The 24,070-nt window shown below is 43.3% G+C and overlaps 1 protein-coding gene across 1 annotated transcript in view; it reads left to right on the top strand.

Annotated features, from left to right (window-relative positions):
* Positions 1–22,238, top strand: part of HLF (HLF transcription factor, PAR bZIP family member) — a 35,688-nt gene extending 13,450 nt beyond the window's left edge. Inside the window, exons 3-4 of the mRNA XM_041485737.1 lie at positions 14,984–15,204; positions 18,074–22,238. Coding sequence (XP_041341671.1) covers positions 14,984–15,204; positions 18,074–18,289 — 437 coding nt within the window. The 3' untranslated portion in view covers positions 18,290–22,238. The remainder of the gene's footprint in view (positions 1–14,983; positions 15,205–18,073) is intronic.
* Positions 22,239–24,070: the final 1,832 nt, after the last annotated feature.

Raw genomic sequence — 24,070 nt, 5'->3', positions numbered from 1 at the left:
AGATTTGTCAGAGTGCACTGATATGTGTGTGCACTCAGAACTTGTAGGTGTGACCTTTGATAAATGTAAGTCAAAGCAATTAACTTTCTTTTATTGAAAAATGCTGGATGTCCTACTCTTTTCCCCCTCTGTGCTGATAACAGAGCTGTGTTGTTACTCTTTCCAAGATCAAAAGCTTCACTAGGGTTTGATTGAAGTCCAATTATGGAAGGAAGTAACTGTGCTGGAGCCCTGAAAATAGCAGTAATTGTTAAAATAATAAAGTGTGTCCTTGTGTGTCTTTATAATATTTAAAACTTCTTTTGGGGTGGAAGGGGGTGGCTTTCCTCTAGCTTTAAAATGAAAATATTCGCAAATGTCCTGGGAAAATAAGAGTGTGCTGTTAGAAGAATTTCTTTTCTCTGGGTTTCTTCCTTCAGTTCTCCCCCCAAGCTGCCTTCCTCAGAAGCTGTTTGCATGCAGCCTGACTCATGTAGGAAAATAAAGCTGGATTTGATTTTTAACTGTATGGGAAGCTTTGAGTTTGGGGGGGGAGGGTGGATAAAGGCTTTATGATTCAAGCTCCTTTATTTCTCTGTGAAACAAAAATGGGCTTTTCAAAATGCAGTGTGTTTTGGAAAGTTGGCTCTGGGTTTGAAACCCCAACATCTCCAAGGGCACCCTTGTTTGAAAAAGCAGTACAAAAAGACAATGCTTGGGGAAGGGGTAAAAATATGAGGGCAAGGGGCAGTGTTTGAGGGGCAGTTCCTGTCATCTTCCAAAGGGACAGTGTTTGTGGAGGGGTTTGGTTGGTTTGGTTTAGATGGATGGTATTGAGCCTTGAATTGGGTTTTGGTTACTTTATCAAAGACTTTGAGCTGCGTCTGAACAGATCAACACTGGCAAAGCTGAAATACTTTACCCCAAATCTGTATGTTGTTGTTTAGGATATAAATATATTTTTGCTTCCTCTTAGTCTCTCCTGCATCCTCAGAGAGGAGGGAACCTGGGAGAAAGCCCAGTGGTGAGGCTCTCACCTGGGGTCAACTGGCAGAGCTTCAGCAAGGGAGAGCTTTGGGTCTCAGTCTTAAAACCCAGCATGTCTAAATGCCTATTTGCCAGTTGTAGTGTTGAGTTAATTGAAACACTGATGTGAATAAATAGAAATGAAGATGATAATATGGACAGTGATTGCCATAGGGGCTGCTTGGTGATTGTACAGCTGGGTCTGGTTTGAAATTACAGCGAGATTTTACCAGGGTTTGGTTCTATTTGTTTTTTGGGTTTTTTTAACTCATATGCTTACACACATCTGATAAAGGTAGGACAAGATAATCCTTGTGTGAAAATCAATCCTTGCATGCTTTTATTTCAGCCAGCTGGACTCAAAATCACTAAGTACTTGAATAAAATCTTTGCATCATAGATAAATGGTATCAAGTAATAAGCCCAGAGGATTGTACAGAGCAGGACTAGAATTTTCTTGGCCCCTTAAATTCTTAGGACAGAACCTGTTAATTTATTCATTTGAATTTTACTGTTGCACTCTCTCCACTGCAGTAAAAATTATTTAGTCCTTCTTTTTTCTTTTAAATTAATCTATTTATTCTGACTGTATGACAGCTTTATGTATATAATGTCTGTAAAATACTCTTGCCTTTTCAGCTCCCTGCTCTTTAATGTCTTCTCTCTACTAACCCTGTGCTCCTGGGTTTGGATGGATCTTTGGAATACAAATTGCTTCACTGCCTTCTGGAAATTTTTATTTATCAAAAGCTTTAGCAAGGGGTGCCCTGTTGGTGTTTATCCAGTTGGCAGCTTGAGCCACTCTCAGAAACAGCCCTGGCTGATCTCGAGGAGCTGCTGAAACTCATCAAGCAGGTTCCTGCTCACCAATTATCCAGTTAAGCAGAAAGAGGAAAGGTGTTTCTCTTGCTTGTGTTTTTTCTTCGCTAAGTTTAACCCATTCTTCCCCAAGCCTGAGTAGTTGTGTGTGTGTAACATGGCAACAGCAGCAGGGAGAGTCTGGGAGGAGAGGGGCAGAGGGGATCTCTTACACACCAAAAAACACACCAGGAGTGCATCCCTCAGCTGGGACAGACAGGCAGCTTCCAGCATAAATCTACAGCATTCTGATTCTTAGCTGAGTCCTACCCAGGGTACCTCACCCAGCGTTTTGTCCACATTTTAACATACTCTTAGGAAAATAAAAGAAATTCCCCTCTCCAACCAAACCCCTCCTTACTTCAAAGCCAATAATGAATGTTACATTGCTGCCAGAGCAAATTTGTTGATTCCCAAACACTCCTACTGTGTCTTGGTTGGAAGGCTTAAATTGCTTGCATAATAAGTGCTGGGATAATATAAAAAAGCTCTTTCTAGTAGAGTTCTGGTTTTCAGTACATATTATAAGAATAAATAAATGCTCAGATGATAGCAGACAGCTGGGTTGTCCACATCTGACTGTATTCTGCATTGATTTTTAAGACAGACCATGTGCATGGCTGCTTGCTGGCTATCAATACCAGATGTGTCTACTTGGAATTCAGAGGGATTGTCAAGTGACAGTGCAGTTGTGAAACAAATAATTTTGCTCTTGATTACTGAAAATAGTAAATGAGTGGCTAGGATAAAGTGAATTGATATTCTCAATTCCAGTAGAGTACCAGAGGATGAAATGGCTTTCCTGACTGCCATTAACAAACAGTGACTTGGTGAATATTTCTGGTTTTTTCCTTCCTACCTCCTGCCCAAGGAATTGGCTCCATGAGCAGCACAACCTCCATGGGTCCTCTGACGTGTAAGGAGGCTCCTGCAGCCAGGGAGGGAAGAGTTTCTTTCATTTACATGGTTTTCACAAAGCTTGTTGGTAGCACGTGTGGATGCCTTGCTGCCAAATTTGCTGGAAATTGGCCAACAATTTCCCAAGCTTTTGGGAGGGGGCTGGACAGACATGCACAGCAGGACTGCAGAAAACTCATTTCTCTGGGAAATCAGCTCAAGAGCAATTGTCAAGTACCGGGGGCACTGAAATGAAGTTTGCAAAGCAATTGAAGGAACTGGAGGCTGTTTGATATCTTAATTCTGTACGTGGTCATTAACCAGGTGCACTAGCTACAGTCCTTCCCACAGGTTGGATCCACACTGGCAGATTTCTGTCTGCCCAGGACCTGTCTGGAGCACTGAGGTGCAATTTGGTGACTGCACTGATTGTTTTGGAAGTGGCTGGAAATGCCCAGGAAGAAGCAGATCTAAATTCTCGTTAGCTTAGGCTGTGGCAGAGCTTGATCTGGATGTCTGAGCTGTGCTGGCTGAGGGGTCTATGAAATAACCTTTGACTATAGGTAGGGCTTTTCTTTTGTTTCCTGAGTAGCCCAAGGGTGTAACTGAATATTTACTGCTGTTTCACATTGCTTTTTATGTTTTTAAAAGGAAGATCTGTGACTGCACACATTGGAATGCATGTTAATAACAAAAATGGAAAAGACCCTTTCCATCATCAGGATTTTATTGAATTTTGCTTGTGCATTGAACCTCAAAGACATTTTCCAGGCAGCAAAATGGAGGCCAAAGAGATAGAGCCAAATTGTGGGGTTACTGAGCAAGGAGGCAGCTGCAAAGCTGGGTGACCAGCTCATCCCAGCAGCTTGGACAAACCCTCTGAACCAGGTGAGGGTGGGCTGGCACTGGTGCAGCTTCTTCCAGGCTGCAGGTCCAGCAGGTGAGGGCTGGGGTTGTGTTGTGGGTGGGCAGCAGCATCTGAGCTGGGTGTGAGCTCTGTGGAATGCAGGTGCATAAATAGCCTGGGCATGAGGAAGCAAAATGTTTTCACCTGTGAACAGATGAGTTACTTCTGCTGAGGTGCACAGGGGCACAGGGTTAGTAGAGAGAAGACATTAAAGGTGGCATGAAACGTCTTCATTGTGAGACTAGCTCTTAATATATTTCTGAAAATCTGGAGCACCATGAATCTGCCAGTGCCATTTTCTTTATTCCTTCTGCATTTGTAAAAGGAGAACCAATAAAAATGTTCCATAAGCTTTGCTACATTAAAAAACCCAAAAAACCACATTTATATGACACAGCTCTATTCTGTATAATTTTTTCATATCCAAAATACAGAGGGCTTTAGAATAGATGAAGAAAAGCTGCATATCTGAGTTTAAGATAAAATAAGATGATCCTTGTGACAGAGACAGCAGAAATGATGTGATACGACAGTTGCTGTAGCAACACCACCTACTTCATGAAAATCAGAGTTAACAGGGGTGTAAAAGGTAAAGCCCACATAATTTTCCAAGCCTATGAATTGCTGCTGCCCTCAGCCTGCAGTGCTTTCCAGCTGTCTAGTGCTTCTCCTTCCATGTGGACACAGAATAATCACCTTTTTCCACATGGCCAACTCCTGTGGAGCCCATCCTGTGCTGAGCAGGGGCACACAGTGGGAATTCTGCAGGTGACCTGGAAACAGGAGGGAAAGACAATGAAGTATTTTGTCCAGGCCTGTGCTGTCTCTGCAGAGAATGGGACAGCCAGCAGTGTAAAAAGGAAGCCAAGCAGTCAATTTGCTTCTGTGGGACTCAGCTTGAAAAGCACTGGTGTGCTTAATGTGAATTGTTAAGTGTTCTAGACACAGAAGGTCTCAGGCATAAGGGCACTTCCCCCCTCTCAAATAAGCTCAAAATGATTGAGGTGGTTCTCAAAATACCTGGTTCTCCCTACCTCTGTGTTTATAAAATGCCAACTCCTGTGTGTAAAAGCTCCTATATGCAGAGAGTTGATCAATGATTGGCCAGTGCATGCTGGCCTCAAGGTTACATTAAAATATATTGTTTTTAATATATTGAAATTTTTAAAATATATTGACTTAACACATGAATGGGCTTTTTTGTCATTAATTGGCAGTGGAGAGCCATGCTGTGTGTGATAGCAAGAGTAAAATCTGTATTACTTGTGGATTGGGGGAAGAGTGTATAGAAGAAAGGGCAATCTCATATGGATCCCTTTTGCTGACATGCCTCCTGAAGGCATCACAATAAATGAAGGGAGCTTTGATTTTTGTGTCTTGGGGCATTTTAATTTAATTTTTGACATTGATCACAATCTTCACAGGTTCAGCATGCCTGTTGCATTGAGAACATGCATAGTAGTGTATTCAGAGGCTGAGTTCAGGGCTGTGGGCAGTTTGCAGAGGAGTTCACAAGAAGGAATGTAAGTATTACAATTCCAGGATTTCTTCAAGAGATATTCCATCACCAGCCTTTTCACTGCCTCTGTTTGTAAAGGATTAACTGGAAGGTTTTGGTGCCTGTTGCTCTGACTGGTCCATGTGAGTGCTGTTATGAGGCACAGAAGTCTCTGCAGGCATTAGTTTGGGTTTGGAGGCTCCTCAGCAAAGCAGTTTCTTGCCATTTTCTGGTACTCAGTGACTCCCTCACATTTAGAAGTGAATTTTTCAGTGCCCAGTGTTCAGTGCTGTAATATCTTTTAATTAGGCTTGCTTTGTGAAGTTACCTGATTTTCCTGTGTCTGACATGCCACCAAAACCTGTTTTATGCAGCAGCTGTAAAGAAGTAGTTGCAGACACAGGGGTAGCATCAATATTCAGCAGCCTGTTTTCCTGGAATTTTCCCTAAGTGGCTACGTGCTCCCTTCCTTCCTCTGCCCCCTTTTTCAGGCTACCCAGGCCTGATGCATCTGTATAGTTTATAAATGGAGATAAATGCATCAATAGAGAAAAATCTACAACCACACACACCTTATGGGTGCTCCTTGGCAATAAAGCTAGTATATAAAAGCAAGTTAGACCTCTGCAGTTATTGGGCTGTAACAGCCCAAGTATAATTTTTTCGGTTTTGCTGTTTGTATGGAATTTTTTTTTCCCCAAGATGTATTAGGGGATCCTAATTTAAGGCAGAGAGAAAATCAAATGCATTCAGCCTTCCTTAGTTTATGGGAACAGTGTGTTCCCATTCTGGCAGCTCTAATTCTTAAAACGTGATTATTTTATACAAATCACCCTCAATAAATCGTCACATAAAAAGTGTGCTTTGTTTTAGTGAAATGTAAAATGTAAAAAAAAGTAAAAAGTGACTGCAGCAGATAGTTCAGATTTGTGTGCACGGAGCAGATCAAAAGAGAAGAGATTTTCAAGTTCTGTAACTCTGCCCAGTGACCTCTTTTTCCTTCAGGGATGTATTCCAGTGCTGCTGATAGCATCTGTTGTCTGTCTCTCGGGCTCCCCATTAGCTGCTGATTGGGAGGCAGAGGAAATGTACCTGTTTCACGTGGCTTTTCCATGCCAGCTGAAATCTCCCTTGGCTCTGTTTTGATAACACACCCAGGCAAGCAGGGCTTGGGTACCAGAACTGGGTAATAGATCCATGAGTCATGGGTGGCATATGCTGTCAGAACTGCAGGAGGGCTCTTTGCAAGACCTGTTTACTGAGAGCGTGCTGTCCTAGATAGACAAATAAACAGAACAATGGCAGAGGGACTGACTTGGGCTGGAGCATTGAAAAGCACATTGGCAGTGGCACAGACACATCCTGGGGACAAGTGTTGTCTTTGTTTTGAGCAGAATTTCTCGTGAGGGCACTTTCGTGGATGGTGAGGTTGTGGCAAGGTGGGGGTCTCCCAGGGAACAAGGGACAAGGCAAGAGGAAACAGCCTCAAGCTGCACCAGGGGAGGTTCTTGCTGGATGCCAGAAGCATTTCTTCATTGAAAGGGTGGTATAGCATTGGAAAGGGCTGCCCAGGGAGATTTGGAGTCCCAGACCCTGGAGGTGTCCAAGGAAGGCCTGGACATGGCACTCAGTGCTCTGCACTGCTGATAAGGTGGGGATCGGGCACAGGTTGGACTTGATAATAATCTTGGAGACCTTTTCCAACCTGTGTGATTCTGTGACTGTGCTATATGAGACCGTTACCTAAACCTAAACCTCTGTCTAAAATCTACTGGTTTATTAAAGCTGGGTACATAGTTGTCCAAGGAGAGGAAAATGGATGTTTTTGTCTCCTTCAGAGCAGGCTGACAATTCTGATGCTTCTCTGGATTCTTCCCTTTAAGAAAAGAATTACTGTACTTTTTGATGAATCTTGCTATATGTGAATTGTCAGGTAACAAAAATATGCCAAAGGATGTTAAGAAGATCCAAGGTACCAGAGAACATAAGCATCTTGAAGTGAGACATGCTTCTAAGCCAAGTGTAAATTAAAATTAAATACCAGTGTGAACATTCTTCCCTGCAGCTCTTCTTCTGGCCCTGTCCCCACTGAACTCCATCTTGGCTGATCTTTGTAAGGAAGGCAGCATCCTACAGAAAAATCAGAAAGGCATTTAGGAATGCTGTGGATTTCATGCTTTTCAAGAATTTCAAAATCCCTGTTCAGTGTCCTGGGAGCAGAATCAAACCCTCTGTTCCTCCATGTACCCATTCTGCAAGGGAATTGTTCAGAGCAGGAGCAACTCCTGTCAGGCATCTTGTAGGGGGAGTTTGGAAGGGAATAAAAATTGGATTTCCTGGTTGTTTTCAGAGATGAGGCCTCATTGAGCTCATAAGTGCTGCCTTCACGCAGGCTAAATCCGAGGAAGGGCTTTCAGAGTATGGATCTTACAGAAGAGGTGAGTCTGAAGTACACGAGATGTAGTGGAAGATTTTACCTGCTGGTGCTTCCTGTTTGTTTGTTTGTTTATTGGTTTGAAGGGCAGAACGTTGCTGGGCCAGCAGGCAAAGGGTATTCCATGCACTCCATGGTAACAAGAGGCAGGACTTGCAGGTCAGTCCCTCAAAGATCTGCAAGCACACTGAAGGCCACGTGTGCAGCCTTGGATAGCAAACCCTGTCCCTTGGAAATGCAGGCTTTAATTACATATATCCTCTTCTTTCCCCTTTTCCCATTTTGCCTGCAGAGCTCAGACCAGCTCTGGGCTGAATCTGGGCCATTTCAGGAAGGAAGTGGTTGTCTGTAGGATCTTGGATCTTGACCTCATTTACTGCAGATGTGAGAGGATGCAGGGAACAGCGGGAGGAGAAGGGAAAATCTGGCGGGAAGGACCAAAGGATTTTGTCTGGAGACACTGGACTTTGCTTAAAGTTTCAGCAGAATTATAAACAATTAATTTGATTTTGTGGACCTGTCACACCATGTGTTTGCTTCCCTTTCTGTGAGGAGCCCAGTGTGACACCTCAGGTGGCTCTCACCTGTGCCCCACAGCTGCAGAAGCCCATGAGAGTCCTATTTAAAATGCAGCCAATGCCTACAACATTTGCTCACCTGAGAGAATGATGATTTGGTTTAAAATATCTGTACTTCTTCATCTGCAGAGAGAAGTGTTGCCCCTTCTTTCATGGGAGTCTTGTGGGGAAGAAGGTGTTTCTGAAGCACACAGATGCAGTAGTTGTCAGTGCTGGAGGGAACTCCTGAAATTGTTTCTCTACAGGAAGTTGGAATAATTTATGGCAAATATTATATGGATTTATTTGGGTAAATCAAAATGAGTGAAACAAGTGTCTCCTTAAGGAGGAGAGAATCCAGGTAAGATAGTACGTGAAACTTGGAAGATTGTTGCAACCATGGCTGTACTTCTTACACAGCTCTTGCACTTAATTTTAAAAACAAATTGAAAAGACAGCCTAGACTTTCTCATGTCCCACTTTTACAACAGGCACATTGGAAATGAGTAGAAATGGATCTGACAGCACCCCACAGTGTCCTGCTGGTGGGACCGAGTAGAGGATGACAACTGACCCTCACTGCAAGGAGCTGAAGGAGGACAGGGAGGTTTGCCAGTGTTTTGTTTGTTGGAGAGAATCTGTGGCACTTGGGAATCTGGGGCTGTGTGTGTACCATCAGCACAGGCTGATCCTGCCCTGTTCCATTGGACAGTGCTCTTCTACTGAGTGCATTCATCACAGCCTTTGCTGGAACAGCCTTCCCCTTCCAGGCTCTCTCCCTCTCATCTTTGGCTTCCAGTCTGTCATCCTCGCCTTCCTCACCTCCTTATCACCTTCTCAGCTTTGAGTCCTAATCACTCAATAAAATCCTCTCCTTCTCCAGCCTGAGCATGCCCACAGCTGGAACGTGCTGCCCGGGGAAGTGGTTGCATCACAGCTCTGGAGGGTTTTAAAAAACATGTAGATGTGGCACTGAAGACATAATTTCATGGTGGAGTTGGCAGTGCTGGGTTTATGCTTGGACTTGATGATCTTGGAGGGCTTTTCCAATCTAGACTGTTCTGTGGTTCTCTGAAGTAACACTGACCCAGGAGCTGCCCTCTCTTCCAGTGCACAGGCCACTAGCACACTGCAGTGAGAAGTCTGCCAGAAATTTTTAACAGGTTCAAAACAAAGTATTTTTTGTGGAACCTTTTTCGGGAAACTGTAGAACCATTTTGGCAGAAGCAGTTGGCGCACAAGAAATCCAAACAGAATGGTTGAAATCTGGCAAAGGCTGAAGGAACTGAAGACAGCATCCTCTAATGGAAGTGTTAGACAATCTTAATAAGACTACCAGTCCTGCCTGGAATAATACTGTAGAGGCCCAGAGCAGGAGGCACACAATGCTGAGAGGGGAGATGACAATTCTTTCATAATTAAATGCACAAGGTTTGTAAACAATGCTGATATCTTCAAAAAGTACACATTTAAAAAAGCCTTTTGTGTACCAGTCCTATAGTGTGTGTTAAAAGCAGTGAATTATGTTGTGGTTGCACTGGTTGAGATCCTTCTTTCTGCAGGAAGTGTTTGCAGTCACCACATGTTCAGCAGAATCGAGTTTGTGTACGATAAGGAATAGGGGAATGTCCATGCCACCTTGGAGCCCTGGTCAAAATACACAGATCTCCTGTTGCTTGGGAAGAAAATAAAGCTCCTATAATTGCTTGCATAAACACACCCAGAGGTGAAGTGTCTTCTTCACCCCAAGGTAGAGAGTGGTTGGGTTTGTCCTTCCAGTTGAGGGCAGGAGGATTCCAGCATGTGGCTTTAGTCCTATCCACCTAAATGGTTTGGTTTCTGGAAAACAACTACAATGGTAATAGCAGGGAAATTACATAGAATAAGATAGGATAGATAAAAGGTTGCTTATAGTATTGTAGGTGGAGAATGATTACATGACATGGTGCTGTCCTTAGATAAACCTCCAGAATACCCCTTTTACTTTGCTTCCTGTGGGGATTTTTTTGCCTGTCTTGATCCCTGTGCTCTTGCCGTGGATTCTGCAGTGAGAGAACTTTTCCTGGAGGCTGAAGGAGTTAATGTAGAGCTGGATGACAGATTAGTCCAGGACAGGCTGTGATTTGGAGTAAGGGAACTACCCCAAATAGCTGGCCAGCTGCCAAGAGGATGGAAGGCTTGGAAAACATACAGGGAGGGCTCTGGAGCAGCTCTGGGTGAGGATTCTCTGTCAGTTTAACCACTGTGCTGCAGAGCCTGACTGACACACACAAAGTGCCTTCCATTTATCTAAAGAAAAATTATTAGCAAACACATGTTTTATCTCTGGGCTGCTAATAAATTGAGTAGGAAACTCCTCTTTTATTTCCCTCCAATGTGTGTAAAAAATAGGGAAAAATATTTTGATTAGAACATTTTCACTGCTTTTTCTTCTTCTCCGTGCTGTTCTCCAGCCTGCTGTTGAGCTGATGAGGAGTGTAGAAGGGCTGTGAGAAGGGAGATTTTCTGAAAATCAGACACATTTCTATGGGAGTTGAATGGTTCAGAATTGTGTTCCACATAATTTACCAGGGATCTCTTGCAGTACAGATAAGAAGTCTGCCAGGCAGTAGTGCAGCTGAAGAGGTTATTTCCATCTTTGCTCTCCTGGGCACAGCTGGTAGGTGGGATGTTTCAAACAGGGGAAATTAAGTGTCAGGATATGGTGATTGAACTCCCCATGATACCAGATCAGCATTTGGGGTTTTGTAGGTATACAAAAATGCTGCTATACTTTTGAATTGTGAATTTTAATTATTGCAAGGAATTTAAAGATTCAATTTTTTTTTTTTTTTACCAGCAGTTTGGTCACCTAGATGACACAAGTGAATGGCCTCAGTTCACTTCTCTCTGAAAAAGGAACCACACTGAAAATATTGCCATTACATTGGACTTCTCACTGGCAGTCTCTGCTGGGAGGAGGACAACGACTGAAAGGATTAGAACAGCAAACTTTATTTGAAGTCCTTTTTTTATGGAAAATTTTCCACTATGCTAATATCTGCCAGAGCAACACCAAAAGCGCTAGCAAAGGCAAGATGTTAGGGCAGCAGAATTGCTGGGGTTGTCAAAACCTGCTGGTCCCTTTGCCAGGAGACACCTGGAGCTGTGTCGGTCCTGGCATACTCCTTCCTGCTTGAGTGGAGTTCTGTAAGTGGGAAAGGCTCCAGACAAAAGGCCAGTGTTGACACAGTTGTGGTCTCTCCAGGCCATGGTTGAGACACATCACTAGGGTGGTATGAGGGGAAGTTTCCATTAACAATTGTTCCCGGCTTGCTTCCACCACCACCACCACCACCGTGGAGCTCTGCAGCTGGATTTCCAAAAGAGCTTAATGCTCAAGAGTTCTCATTTCAGCAACTTAAATAGAGGGGCTAAGTTCTTTCCAAAACACTTGGCAGTCATCAGCCCCCATTGAGAACAAAGCTTAAGCACATTAAACAGTCCAGCCACTTCACTGTTGTGAAAATTTGGCCGCTGTTGTGAGTGCAGAGTGTTTAAATAATGCAGAGCCTGGCAAAGGCATCTGGCTCCCGGTGCTGGGCACTGAGGGGCCTTACCTTGCAGAGTGGCTTTCCTCCTTGGCCGATTCCTTGTGCATCGGAGCCTCTGAGCAGCCCTTTAGTGGCTGTTGTGACAGCTGGGAAACTTGCTGATGCAAGGATTAGTCGGCTGCTGGGCACATGACATTCAGATTGCTGTGCTTATTTGACCTACCTCTGATTGCGAGGAATTCAGTGCATAAAAATAACACCCCAAACAAATTTGGCAGGAGGACGCAGAGCGAAAGTGCCGAGCACACCCGTGGAGAGGAGCCCGGGGAGCGATGTAAGGCGAGGCCACGCTCTGCGCTCCCGCGGCGACAGCGGAGCCAAGGCCAGCACAGCCCACGCTGTCCTCTTGGATTACGACAAGTTCCAGCACTGCAGAGATGTCATGGCCACTGGCCAGCAAACTAACGAAGACAGGTTCCTGGCTTGCACTATTGGGAAAACTTGATAGAATAAATAAAATGATCCCCGGTGCCAGGAGTTGCCCAACGTAAAATGCTGGACAAGGCATTTCTGGTTTTTCTGCCTGGGGCTTGAGATACCCTTGTTAAGTCTTTTGTTCTTGACGGAATTGCTGATCATTTGCAGGAGCATGACAGAACAGAGACTGGCAGAGGTGTGTGTGCCATGTGGGTGTAGGATATCTCACAGGGCAGCACTCTTGGGGCTCCTCGTGACGGTGCTTTAGACACATGGCTTGTTCAGGCTTTAGTGAACAGCATTCCCCTTGAGCGAGCTTCTCACTGGCACTGGAATATCTTGTGTTTGCTGAAGGGCCAGGTCTGTAGTTGTGAGAGCTTCCTAAAGCAGGGGAGAGGAAATGTGTGTGTGGAGGGAGCAAGGCAGGACCTTGACTGCCAGGTCTTCTCCCAGACCGCTGTGGAGGTGCATCGCTCTTTGTTTTGCTCTTGTATTGCTAAGATGCAATGCCTCAATTTTCCGTGTCTAAAAGGAGTGGTTTTGCCCTTTTTTTAGAGTGATATTGTAAAATTTCTTGAGGCCAGTGACTACAGAGAATGTAATTGTGTAATATGGCATGCTATAGATAAATGATAATATGCAAACTGATCCTGTATATAAAGAACTTCAGCAATATTTAAATACAGGCTCTCACATAGGACAATTAGAAAGCTGGGCCAGATTTCACAATCCATTTTACTTTTAGAAACACCCTGCAGGCTCTCCAGAAATATTATAAAAGTACTCAGAGCTCGTGCCTTGCTTCATTTTTATCACTATTACAGAATGTGCACCATTTGTAGGTGCATACATCTGTTTATTTGTCTGCAGTAAGGATTACCTGGCTGCTGCAGAGCAGGCACTCACCCAAGGAGCTTTTCCTGTGTTTCATCCTTCAGATGAGGCCGTGGCAGCCCATCCATCTGTAGCGATGGATGCCGGGCGCGCGTCCCTTGACGGGAGGCGACACCGGCCGGGGAGGCGACACCGGCCGGGGAGGTGACACCGGCCGGGGAGGCGACACCGGCCGGGGAGGCGACACCGGCCGGGGAGGTGACTCAAGCCCGCTCACCGCCGTCTCCAGGAGGGATGGATGAGGCTTGTGAGAAGCCGTGCGGGCTGAGCCGTGCGGGCCGAGCCTCCCGCGGCGTTCCCGGTGATCCCGGAGCGCTGCGCCGGGAACGCGCGCCCGGCGCCGCGGGCGGGCCGGGGAAATGCCGCCGGCACCGCCAGTTCCCGGCTGTAGTAACGGGCTAACAGCTGGAAAGGCCGCGTTCCTAGCCCCGAGAGCGGGGAGAAGCCGCTGGCACCGCCAGTTCCCGGCTGCACGGACGAGGGGCAGCGGGCAGCGCCGCGTTTCCAGCGGCGCGTCCCGAGCCGGGGCGGCAGCGCTCCGCAGCGGCACAGAGCGTGCAGCAGCATCCTTTCCTCTCGCTCCCTCTCCTGCAGCCGCATCTCTATTTTGATAACTTTGATCCTCCTTTTCTCCTCTCCCCGGCCCTCACCGGCCTTTCCTGGAAGCTGATTTTATCAGCTCTAAAATAGGAGTTACAAAAGCTCTCCCTTAGCAAGCCCTGCGCAGTGCAATTCCCCTGGTGCCTTTTCCGTGCGGTTCCCATATTGTTAAAATAAAAACTACATTGTTAATGCTGGCCTTGGAATTAGAAATGGCATGTAATGTTTACTGTTTTACACCCTAAATATTGCAGATATGGGCACAAGTAAGGAAATATTACACAGCCACAGGATGTTTTTGTAGTTGTCATGAAAGCCGTCATATCGCTAAAGTCAAAATGAATTAGCAAATAGCCAGAATGATAAAAGAATATCTGCTTCAATCAGAAGGCCTCCCTCTGAAGTCTGTGCGGCTTCTACTTCTGAGGCATGTGAAAACTTCTGAAAATTCTGCCCCCGGGGATAGTCCATGTTTAGGCAGCTGACTTCAGGATCCTATTTTTGGAGCCTTTGGTTGAGATTTTAAATTGGATTTTTAGTGGGAATGGTGCCCAAATTGGTGCTGTAGGATCTTGAAGGTTTTATCTAAAATCAAAAAGAGAAAAATGGGAGATACAGCACTCATTTTCTGGGGATACGCTCCTTTTTATTAGATTTTATATACCATAAAAGCGAAATGCAGCATCGATAAGTGTCTTCTTCATTTTTGCAGTGCATCTGTAAGGAATCATTGTAGTCTTTCATGTCACTGGTTTCCTTCACTGTCTTTTAGAATATCCCTGCTAGGATTTCATGAAGAATAAATAGCAGTCTCCTTGGAGTACTTCAGCACAGCTGAAAGTACACTTTCATAAGGTGCTATTCATGGCAAGTACAATACATTTTTTGATTGTAAAATAAACATACTCTCAGAGGTATAACTGTGAGGGGTTACAGTGTGCTGGTAGATCTGAACTAAATGACAGTGCTTATGATCTGTTCCTGAGGATGGGATCCTAATGAAGTGGTACAGGTTGGAGCAATACATCTTCTGCCTGCAGTCCAGTGCAATTCAGCGTTGGATTCAGTGATGTTACGTTGGAGTCCAAGATTAGCACCCAGAGTTAGGCACAGATTCTGAATATAAAGGCCATGAGCATGTCTGGGTCAGAATTCTGCACCTTGCAGAATGGACAATCTAATATTTAATAAGCACAGATACCAAATCTGAAGAGAAAGCTGAAAGAATTATTGCTTGTAAAATATGTAGAGATCTTCTAAAAACCTTTGCTACAATTAACATATTTTTTCTAACCCAGCTGTATTTATCCTGTATTTCTGTAGGTCAGATCTTGCCAGCAAACCGGAACACCCCAAGCCCCATTGATCCTGAGACTATCCAAGTTCCTGTTGGCTACGAGCCTGACCCTGCAGATCTTGCTCTGTCCAGCATTCCTGGCCAGGAGATGTTCGATCCTCGCAAGCGCAAGTTCTCCGAAGAGGAGCTGAAACCCCAGCCCATGATTAAGAAAGCTCGCAAAGTCTTCATCCCGGATGACCTGAAGGTAATTTGGAACTGGTGACGAGGTGATTTCTACAGGGTCTCTGACAGTTGCTCACTGAGGTACAGATTTGGAGCATGAATCTGTTTTGTCATGTAAGGTAAATCTTTCCATGTCAGTCTGACTTTGCTGTAGAATAAAACTGTTCAGGGTTCTGGATGAGACTGAAGGGAGGATGTCCCTTATTAGTTATGCAACAGTTGAAATTCATGAGCTCAGTATTCATTTCCTTTGTATGCCAGAAACTTCCTGCTTGACCTTGGACAAGCTTGCTTTGTCCCATATTTCCCACTTATGAAACAGCCTGATCATGTTTCCTTTTTCTTCATTCTGTCTCTATTCATATTTCCTTTTTCTTCATTCTCTGTCTATTCAGCACAGGCTGTGAATCCTTCAAGGAGAATGGAGGACCCTGATGACATACTGAAGTATATTGTGTCTTATTCAGAAATTGCTGTGGTTCTGTGTTTAATAATGAATGAGGATGCTATAGTAAAACCTATTTCACTAATATATATTCACTAATCCAGGTGAAAGAATCTAGACAAGTGGTAGGAAAACAGAAGAAAACAGAATTTTTCTGCTGAGAGGTGTGTTTTAATACAATATGTAAAATACAATATTACATCAAATTTTAGAAGAAAGAATCTGTGCCATTCACTGCTTCTGAGATGTGAAGAGCAAAGTGCATGAAGATAGCAGGAAAATTGATCAACTGATCCAGGTTATCAAACACTCTGAGTATTATTTGCAAAGTTGTTTTCCCAGTATGTGCTTTCCAAGAGGATCTCTTTTATCAGAGGCAGTCAGGGCAGAATTTCATTCTGCTGTTGCTACTGCCCCCAAGAGACACAGCCTGAGAGCCTGTTGGAGTCAGTGGGAATCCCTGGCTGCATGTGCAGGGAGCCTGGGATGCCATGTGTTTGCACCAGATTGATAGCATTAGGGAAAGAAGCTATTTTTATCCCTAAGCATGCTGTGGTGCAAGTGAAAAGCACAGAAATCACAATTGCAGTAGTGTTCAGGTTGCTGTCACTCAGCTTTCCTTTGCAAAGGCTTGCCTGCACCTTGTTGCTTACCTGGGCAAGTTCTACTGCCTGTGATGCCCTGTTGGGTTGCAGTGCCCGAGGGAGAGGTGTTTGCTGCAGGAATGGGTCTCCTAGGTACCCTTATTCATCAAAGCAAGCTTTTGGCAAAGGTCCTGTTGGCCAGAGGCGGAGCCCAGCAGTGCAGCACAGGAGTGAAGCAGGAGCTCGGGGTCTCTCATTCCCTCGGGACTGTCCCATCACTTGCCCTTGACTCGTTTCAGAGCGCTTGACCCAAGTGCTGCTCCTGCCCTGGCATGTGGAGCAGCCTCTGGGTTTTGGGGGAGGGTAAGCAGATTAGACCAGTCAATCGTCTCTGGGCTGCATGTGATTTGGAAATGCCAGCCTTACCTCTTTCAGGACTGGATTAAGGGATTTGCCATAGCAATTTGTTAAAATAAAGAGGGATGAAGCCTAGGTGGCACACTAATAAATTGCTTAAAGCTGATTTTTATGGAGTGAATTGAGATGGGAAATTATAAACAAGATTTGGGTCATAGCTTTTTGCTGCATGCTTGTTTTTTCGGAGGATTTGGGGGGGCCCATCTACGTACAGTTGAAGAGCCATTTAGAGATAATGCTGGCTCCAGATCAGCATTCCTGCACACTTTGTTGAGCCAAACTGATAGAAAGCAGTTCAAGAGCCCTCCTGCCAGCAGTTGTTTTGCTCCTGGTTTTCCTTTTCAGCAGCAGAAGGTGCAGAGCAGCAGGATTGGGCTGGCCAGAAGGACCAAGGAGTGCTGGATGTTTGTTCAGTGCAGCGTAGGAGCAGCTGGGTCTCGTGCCCTGTGCTGGTCCTTGGGAGCTGCACAGGGAAATGGAAGCATGTTAAGATGAAGAAAGAGGGAGTTTGAGCTCTGTGACTTGGCCAGGCAGAGTTTGAGGGTTGAGTGGCTGCATCACTCATACTCTGCAGGGGACGGAATTTCACTTTTCATGAGAGATTCTACCTGCTTTGTATCTCCTGAGTTATTCCAAAGTTCTAGAACTTAATTCAGTTATGAAGCAACATGGAAACTGCCATTTTGCTGAAGGCCACTTCATTGGAAGAGTAGAAAAATCAGGTGAAATTCAGTAGTTGCTTTGAGTCTTTGATGCACCAATGCAGTAAGGTGATCTAGAGGCAATTCTTCAGGGATAACACTTTGGGAATGTGTTAGCTTATGAAACCTCAGGGAGTAGTAGACCTATTTCTGTCCAATGTGTTTTTTTTTCCCCAGCCAAAGCCTATTGCACTAATCTCCGTGGCTGGTCCCAGAGCAGCCATCACTGCTGTGCCAAAGCGTCCTCTTGTAGCGACAGTGGTGCAGACAGGAACATTTTGGGGCCCTGTAGAGTGCTTTGAACATTAAAAAAGAGCAGAGCAGTAGATGAAATGGGTGATAGCAACACAGAGAGTGAACCAGGTGTTGGCTGGGAGCGCTGAGCAGGGCCAGAGTAGCTGGTGCTGCTGGCAGCCACTGTTCGGGGTGAGTCATGGCACACGAAGGTGGATGTGCTAACTAGGTCAGCCTAGATGGGAGATGGATTGTACCTCCGGAGCATTGCTTCACTTCTCCTTGGAGGAATTCCCTGTCAGGAGGATGAGGGGGTTAGTGTAAACATTTTGACAGAAACAAGTGCGGATTGTGCCGTGCCAAGCTGTAACTCCAGCCCCGCCGTGCCGCCGGTGACACCGGAGCCACCCGCAGCCCGGAGGCGGCCACCGGGAGCAGCTCCTGGTGGGCAGCTCCGCTTCTACCACAATGTAACACCTTTGTTTGCCTCTCTGTGTGTCTCATGAGCAGGATGACAAATACTGGGCCAGGCGCAGAAAGAACAACATGGCAGCGAAGCGCTCGCGGGACGCGCGGCGGCTGAAGGAGAACCAGATCGCCATCCGCGCCTCCTTCCTGGAGAAGGAGAACTCGGCCCTGCGCCAGGAGGTGGCCGACCTGCGGAAAGAGCTGGGCAAGTGCAAGAACGTCCTGGCCAAGTACGAAGCTCGGCACGGCCCCCTGTAAATCTGAGGCAGGGGAGGTGGGGTGTTTCGGGTTTTTTTTTCTTTGTTCTTTTCTTTTTTTCTTTTTTTTTCTTTGTCGCGGGTTGGCATTTGACTAGATGGACAATGTGTTTCCTGTTTGATAGCACCACACCCAAACCAACCTTTCTGTCTTCAGCACTTTACCAGAAGCAGAAACAAAACTGACTTAACGTTGGTTTTTTGTTGTTTTTTTTTTTTTTTTTTCCTTTTTGATTGCGTGTACGTGTCCCTGCGTATGTGTGTGCACACATCTGTGCCCAGGTCTGTGTCTGTGGGTGTGCATGTGCGTGGCTGTGGGTGTGCGTGTGCATCTCAGCACTTCCCATTTTTATCAGCCCTCTTCAAAGGGTGCCACATTTTTACCTGGACTGTTGAGAACCGCCATAGTAAGCTTTTTATTATATATATTATTTTTTTTTCCTTCAGTGCTGCTTCAGAGTAGGGGTTTTATGTTCTCGTAATCAGTTCCATCCTCCTGATTTACTTGGAAAGATCCCAGCATAAATTACAAAAAAAAAAAGGAAAAAAAAAAAGAAAAAAAGAAAAAAAAGGTAGATCTCAGTTTTTTTCGAGAGTAACAAGCTATCGTTTTAAGTCTGTCTAATCAGAAAAGTTAACATGCTAATAAAGTGCACAAATAATTATTTAGTACTACACTGCAGAACTATTAATTTATAGATCGCTTTTGTTGTATTTTTAAGTTTTGGTAATAATTGTCTTCAGATTTAAAAGTGCTGTTAGACTGAGTTTAGCTATACTCATGATAGATCCCATAATGGCTTCTCTGTAGCTACTAAGGTTCCTTTTGTCTCCACGGACCCCAGGTAGGTAGGTAGGAGTTGTTGGTAGAGCACAGAGTGGGTACCTTGCACTGCCTGTACCTGAAGCAATAATCCTGCGTGCATGCTGCCCGGATGTTCCCGGAGGACGTGGGATGGTTCCCTACCCAACAGCAGTCTCAATGTCTTTAACAAGGAGCTCCAAAAAGTCCCAGACACGTTCCCATGAGCATGCTGGCTGTGTCCCTGCCGTGGGGGAGCGCATGTGTAAGGAGCAGGATCATTAGTTGGAAGTGAGAACAAAATTAAATAGCATCAATCAGATCTGATGTTGAAATCAGAGGGGCTTTTCTGTTTTCAGTTAGTTACTCCATTTTGTGATTAAAAGTTGAATAAATACCTAAATTCAGTTGGTTTTTTCCCATGTTTTGTAATATATTTTCTGTGGATTATATCTTGCTGTTTAAAAAAAAAAATCACTTTTATTCAGTTAGAAGAAGTCACTGGTTTGCAAAGCCCATTTTTTCCTAGTGATTGTTGTTTTTGAGTGTGACATGAACTGATGGTTCTGAACTTCATTGTTTTAAACTCTCTGCTTTTGAACATGTATGTTCTAATATAAAGTGGACTTCTGAAAAATGAATGTAAGAGACACTGGTGTATTTCAGAAGGGGATGGTGTTGTCATATACTGTGGTTAATCCAATCAATCTAAGTGTTTACTCTAGACCAAAAGGATAGATATTATAAAATGTATAAAGTTTATACAGAATAATTATAGTATGTTCGTTTTGTACAGTATTTTTCAAGTACAAATACTGACAATGTATTTTGAAAGACATATATATAGCAAAAAGAAAAAGCTATTCCATGTTTAAAATATATAGCAAAGATATATATTCTCCATTATTGTATAGAAAGGAAATGCTTAGGGGTTTGTTGGTTGTTGGTTTTCTTCTTTTTTTTTTTTTAAATCCGTAATTTTAAGCCTGGCACACTGGCATGTTCTGTGCTTTAAATTAAATTTTTATGGAAGTAATATGGCTTTCCAGGATTTTCCATATTACTGAAAAAGAGAGACTTTTTTATTTTTCATCAGAAACACATAAAGAAACTGTTTAACAGGGACAAAGCACAACATGGATTTTAGTCAACTATTGATTGGACCTTACAACATTTTGTAATGGCAGAAAAATAATATATAATACAAAACCACTCATCATAATTTCCAATCTGCTGCTGCTGCTAGAATCTGTTTCCAGCTGATTTTTTTTTGTTATAACCAGCTCAGATCCTGTACACAGCTCTGTGTACTGCCTACAGTTAGTAACGTGAGGAAAATATGGTGCTACGTCTTGCTCACAGTTTTCTAAGCGTTCTGACATTATTTTCAAATGAAAAGGTTGTTCATTCCATTAAATCATTATTCTTGCTTCAGGAGATGGCTGCAAAGAACTCAGCATTTTGGTCAGCATTAAAAACACCCTTGCATGGATGGCATTTCTCCAGTATTTTCACAAACATACCTGGCTTCTTGTGTCCCGTAAGGTGCAGTGCTTGCCCGTTACCATTTGTTCAGCAAATTGAGTTTCCATGTGCTGCAGAAGGTCTGAAGTGCAGGGAGTTATTCCCTAAATGTTGACAGAAGGCACTGCAAGAGCCGGGAGGGTCTGGCACAGCTGGGGTCTCTGCTGCAGCCCCTTGGTTTTCCCTCTGGGAGAAGCAGGGCTGGGAGCTGCTGTGGACACACCTTTAACACAGCACAGCAAATTGCAGCTCTCTGATCACCCTAAAAGGGGAATTTTGAGGGGACCCAAGAGCAGGGTGAGGCCACTGGTGCCACTGCTAGGGCGGGTTGTGACCACAAAACTTTGTGTAACGTGAAAAAGGCAGCTTGGGAAAGAAAAAAAAATAATTATTTTGTTTCCTTGGGCAGGGAAGGGGTGGGAGGTGGTTGAAAACTGGACATCAGGTTTATTGAGGCAGGGCCACAGGGGAGCACAGAGGTTCCTGGCTCTGCCTTGGCCAGCAGTCCCAGAGCCACTTTGGTGCCTCCTTGTCCCATCCTGGCCCTGGAATGTCACAAGCCTCTCTTCTGGGCTGGGGACTTCCTGAGGGGCCTGTGGGACTTGGGCTCTCCCCACTTCCCGTGGGACTTGGGCACTCTGGCTGCTCTGAAAACCTCACCCAGGAACAAGAAAAGAAAAAAAAAAAAAAAAAAGGCAGAATGTGTGGGCTTAAAACTTGGAAAATCCCCAAGTTCATTTTCCAGGTTGTCTCCCTAAAATAACAATGAAAATAGATAAATGGAAGTTCAGCTCATTTTCAGTTCCCAAGGATGGCTCAGCTGGGCTCATCACACCTCTGATGGCTTTGTTGCTCATGAAGGAGCTTTTAGGTATAAGAAATTGTAATTTTATAAAAATAGAAATATATATATTTGCAGAATTATTACTAGCTTATCTAAATAATTCACTGACCTCTATTACACTGTAAGCATTGGTAAAATGCTTGTCTTTTCTTTCATTTTTTGCTGAACCTTAGAAGTGGATTTTTTCTTTTTACAAAAGAATGCCCTCTAGCAGTCAGTGGGACTGGAGATGGAATTGTGCATCTGAGCACCTTGGGGCTCTCCGTGGGAAAGCTCATGACAGAGGAGGGGGTATTTCTTTTTCTGTTTTGAGTGGTGCTGAAGTCACCCAACCAAGCACCGTGGAAATAAGTTCTGACTTGAATCCACAAAAGCAAGAAATTCAGATTGCAGGGGAGGAGCCAGAGCAAGCACCAGGGATGGGATCAGTTCAGACCCCTCTCATTTGAATATCTTGCCTCTGTGGGTTTGTAATACCCCCAGCTATTGCTTTAAAATTATTTTTGCAGGTAATTTTACAATAGAGATGTGCAGTTTATTTTTATTTTTTTTTGAATTTTTTTTTATGTGAAGAAAAAAAAATTATATTAAAACTTACGTGTGATCAACCATCGTATTTCTGGCAACACCACAAGACAGAATTAAATACAAGTTTAACAAATAGATCAAATTATCTGTATGACAAGAAATGGTTTGCATCCTGTATGCTGTTCAGCCCAAATCTCTTTTTTTTTTTTGTCTGTTATTCTTAATGTTTAATAAACTTTTAAATTTTTCTTCTCTCAGCTGTGTGCTTGTTTTGGTGTGTCAGGGCATGGGGCTTTTGGGGGGGCAAATATCCCCCAACCTTCCCAGCTGCCACCAGGGTTGGGTATAACCACAGCAAATGTGTCTTTACATGAGGTGAAATAATTCAAATTATACTATAATTAGTGCTATTTACTATTTTAACAAAATATGTTATTTTATATATATGTATAAAAGTAATAAAGTGGTACAGTGGAAGCACCATTTCCATATATACATTATACACTTTATATATCATGAGATGTGATCACGTGTTAATTCACTGTAAATTCATAAAAATGCTGCATATCAAGGAGTCCTTTTTATTGTAGTATACAACATAACTTATTAATTTTACTCTCCATTATAGCTAATATTTTATATGGACCACATGACAGATAATACATACTGCAGACTTTTAGATGTCGAGTTTATAGAAAGATAAGCCTGAGAGAGAAAAACTGCAATTCAGGATGAACCCTTCCTGCATACAAGTTATTAAATATGAGTACATATGTATCTGTATATTTATGGCTGGGCACAGAGCATGACACATAGGCACACCTGCCTATAAAATCTGCATTTTAATATACACAGTACCTATTAAGCACAAAATGTATGTTTTAATAATACACTGCCTCAGTCTCCCCTCTGTGTGTGTGTGTGCATGCTTTCATTAGTTTTAAATATATAGCAGTAATATAAATGAATATATTTTAATACACACATTAAAGATACATGTGTATATAAATTAAAAAATATATAAATTAAAATTGCATTTTCATATGCCATGTTTATAATAATTGCTTTTATCTTCCTACTTGTATACACCTTTATAAATATAGCAATAGCTTTGTTAATACAGAAATTTTTAATGAGACAGAAAGTGTATTTGATCTAATGGCCACGTGCACCTGCACAAGCACATTTATCCCTGTGCATCCACAGAGCCATACACTGGCTAAATATACTTTCATAGAGAATATTTAACATCACTTATTTTATTAATAAACTTTTATAACTTTTTAAAAAAATACATATTTATTTTATTGCTACAAAGGATGGTTTCGCCATATATGTTATGCACAAACTATAATTGCTACAATACACAAACACAGTGTGGGCACACACATCCTTGTAGCTCTTTCATGTTTTATATATTTAATAACTGTCTCATTTAGGCTACCACAATTTATTACTTTCTGGGTGTCTATAGACTGTATATATGTATATATATGTATGTATATATATATATATACAGAGAAAGTGTTTTATATACATATATATAGATCTATATGTATATACACACTCTACATATATATGTGTAAATATAAATACGTAGTGTGTCCATATACTGTTGTGTACACTGATATAAACTCAGTTATATTTTCATACAGCATACTTAGCAGGATTTAATAATCTAGGTTAATATTTTTATATTTCAAGTGATGTATTTTCTTTCTTTAGAAGTCTGTGTTTACTGCACATTCAGTATTATGCACAGACATGTGTGTACACACGTGTGCACTCCCTCTGTCTAATCAGAGAGGAATTTAAAAATTTCATTTCCATAGAGCATGTGGAAAAGAATTAATAAGGTTTCTAATATTTTTGCATGAAGATTGATCTAAAAATTGTCATCACTGGCAGGTAAAGATCTGAGAATAAATATACAGTACATAGTGTGCACCAAAATGTGTTTAATAACCCAGAAACTCTTCCTGTGGCTCTCGTGCTCAGCCCCCTGTGTCTGAGCACTGGGTCTCTGTCACAGAGGTTTCCCTGTGACACTCAGCACAGGTTTAAACAAAAGGGATATATTTTTA

This window comes from Pyrgilauda ruficollis, unplaced genomic scaffold, assembly GCF_017590135.1.
Source record: "Pyrgilauda ruficollis isolate IOZ18807 unplaced genomic scaffold, ASM1759013v1 scaffold72, whole genome shotgun sequence".
NCBI classification, from domain to species: domain Eukaryota; kingdom Metazoa; phylum Chordata; class Aves; order Passeriformes; family Passeridae; genus Pyrgilauda; species Pyrgilauda ruficollis.
The sequence above is the reverse complement of the archived record's forward strand: the minus strand, read 5'-3'. Positions and strand labels throughout refer to the sequence as shown.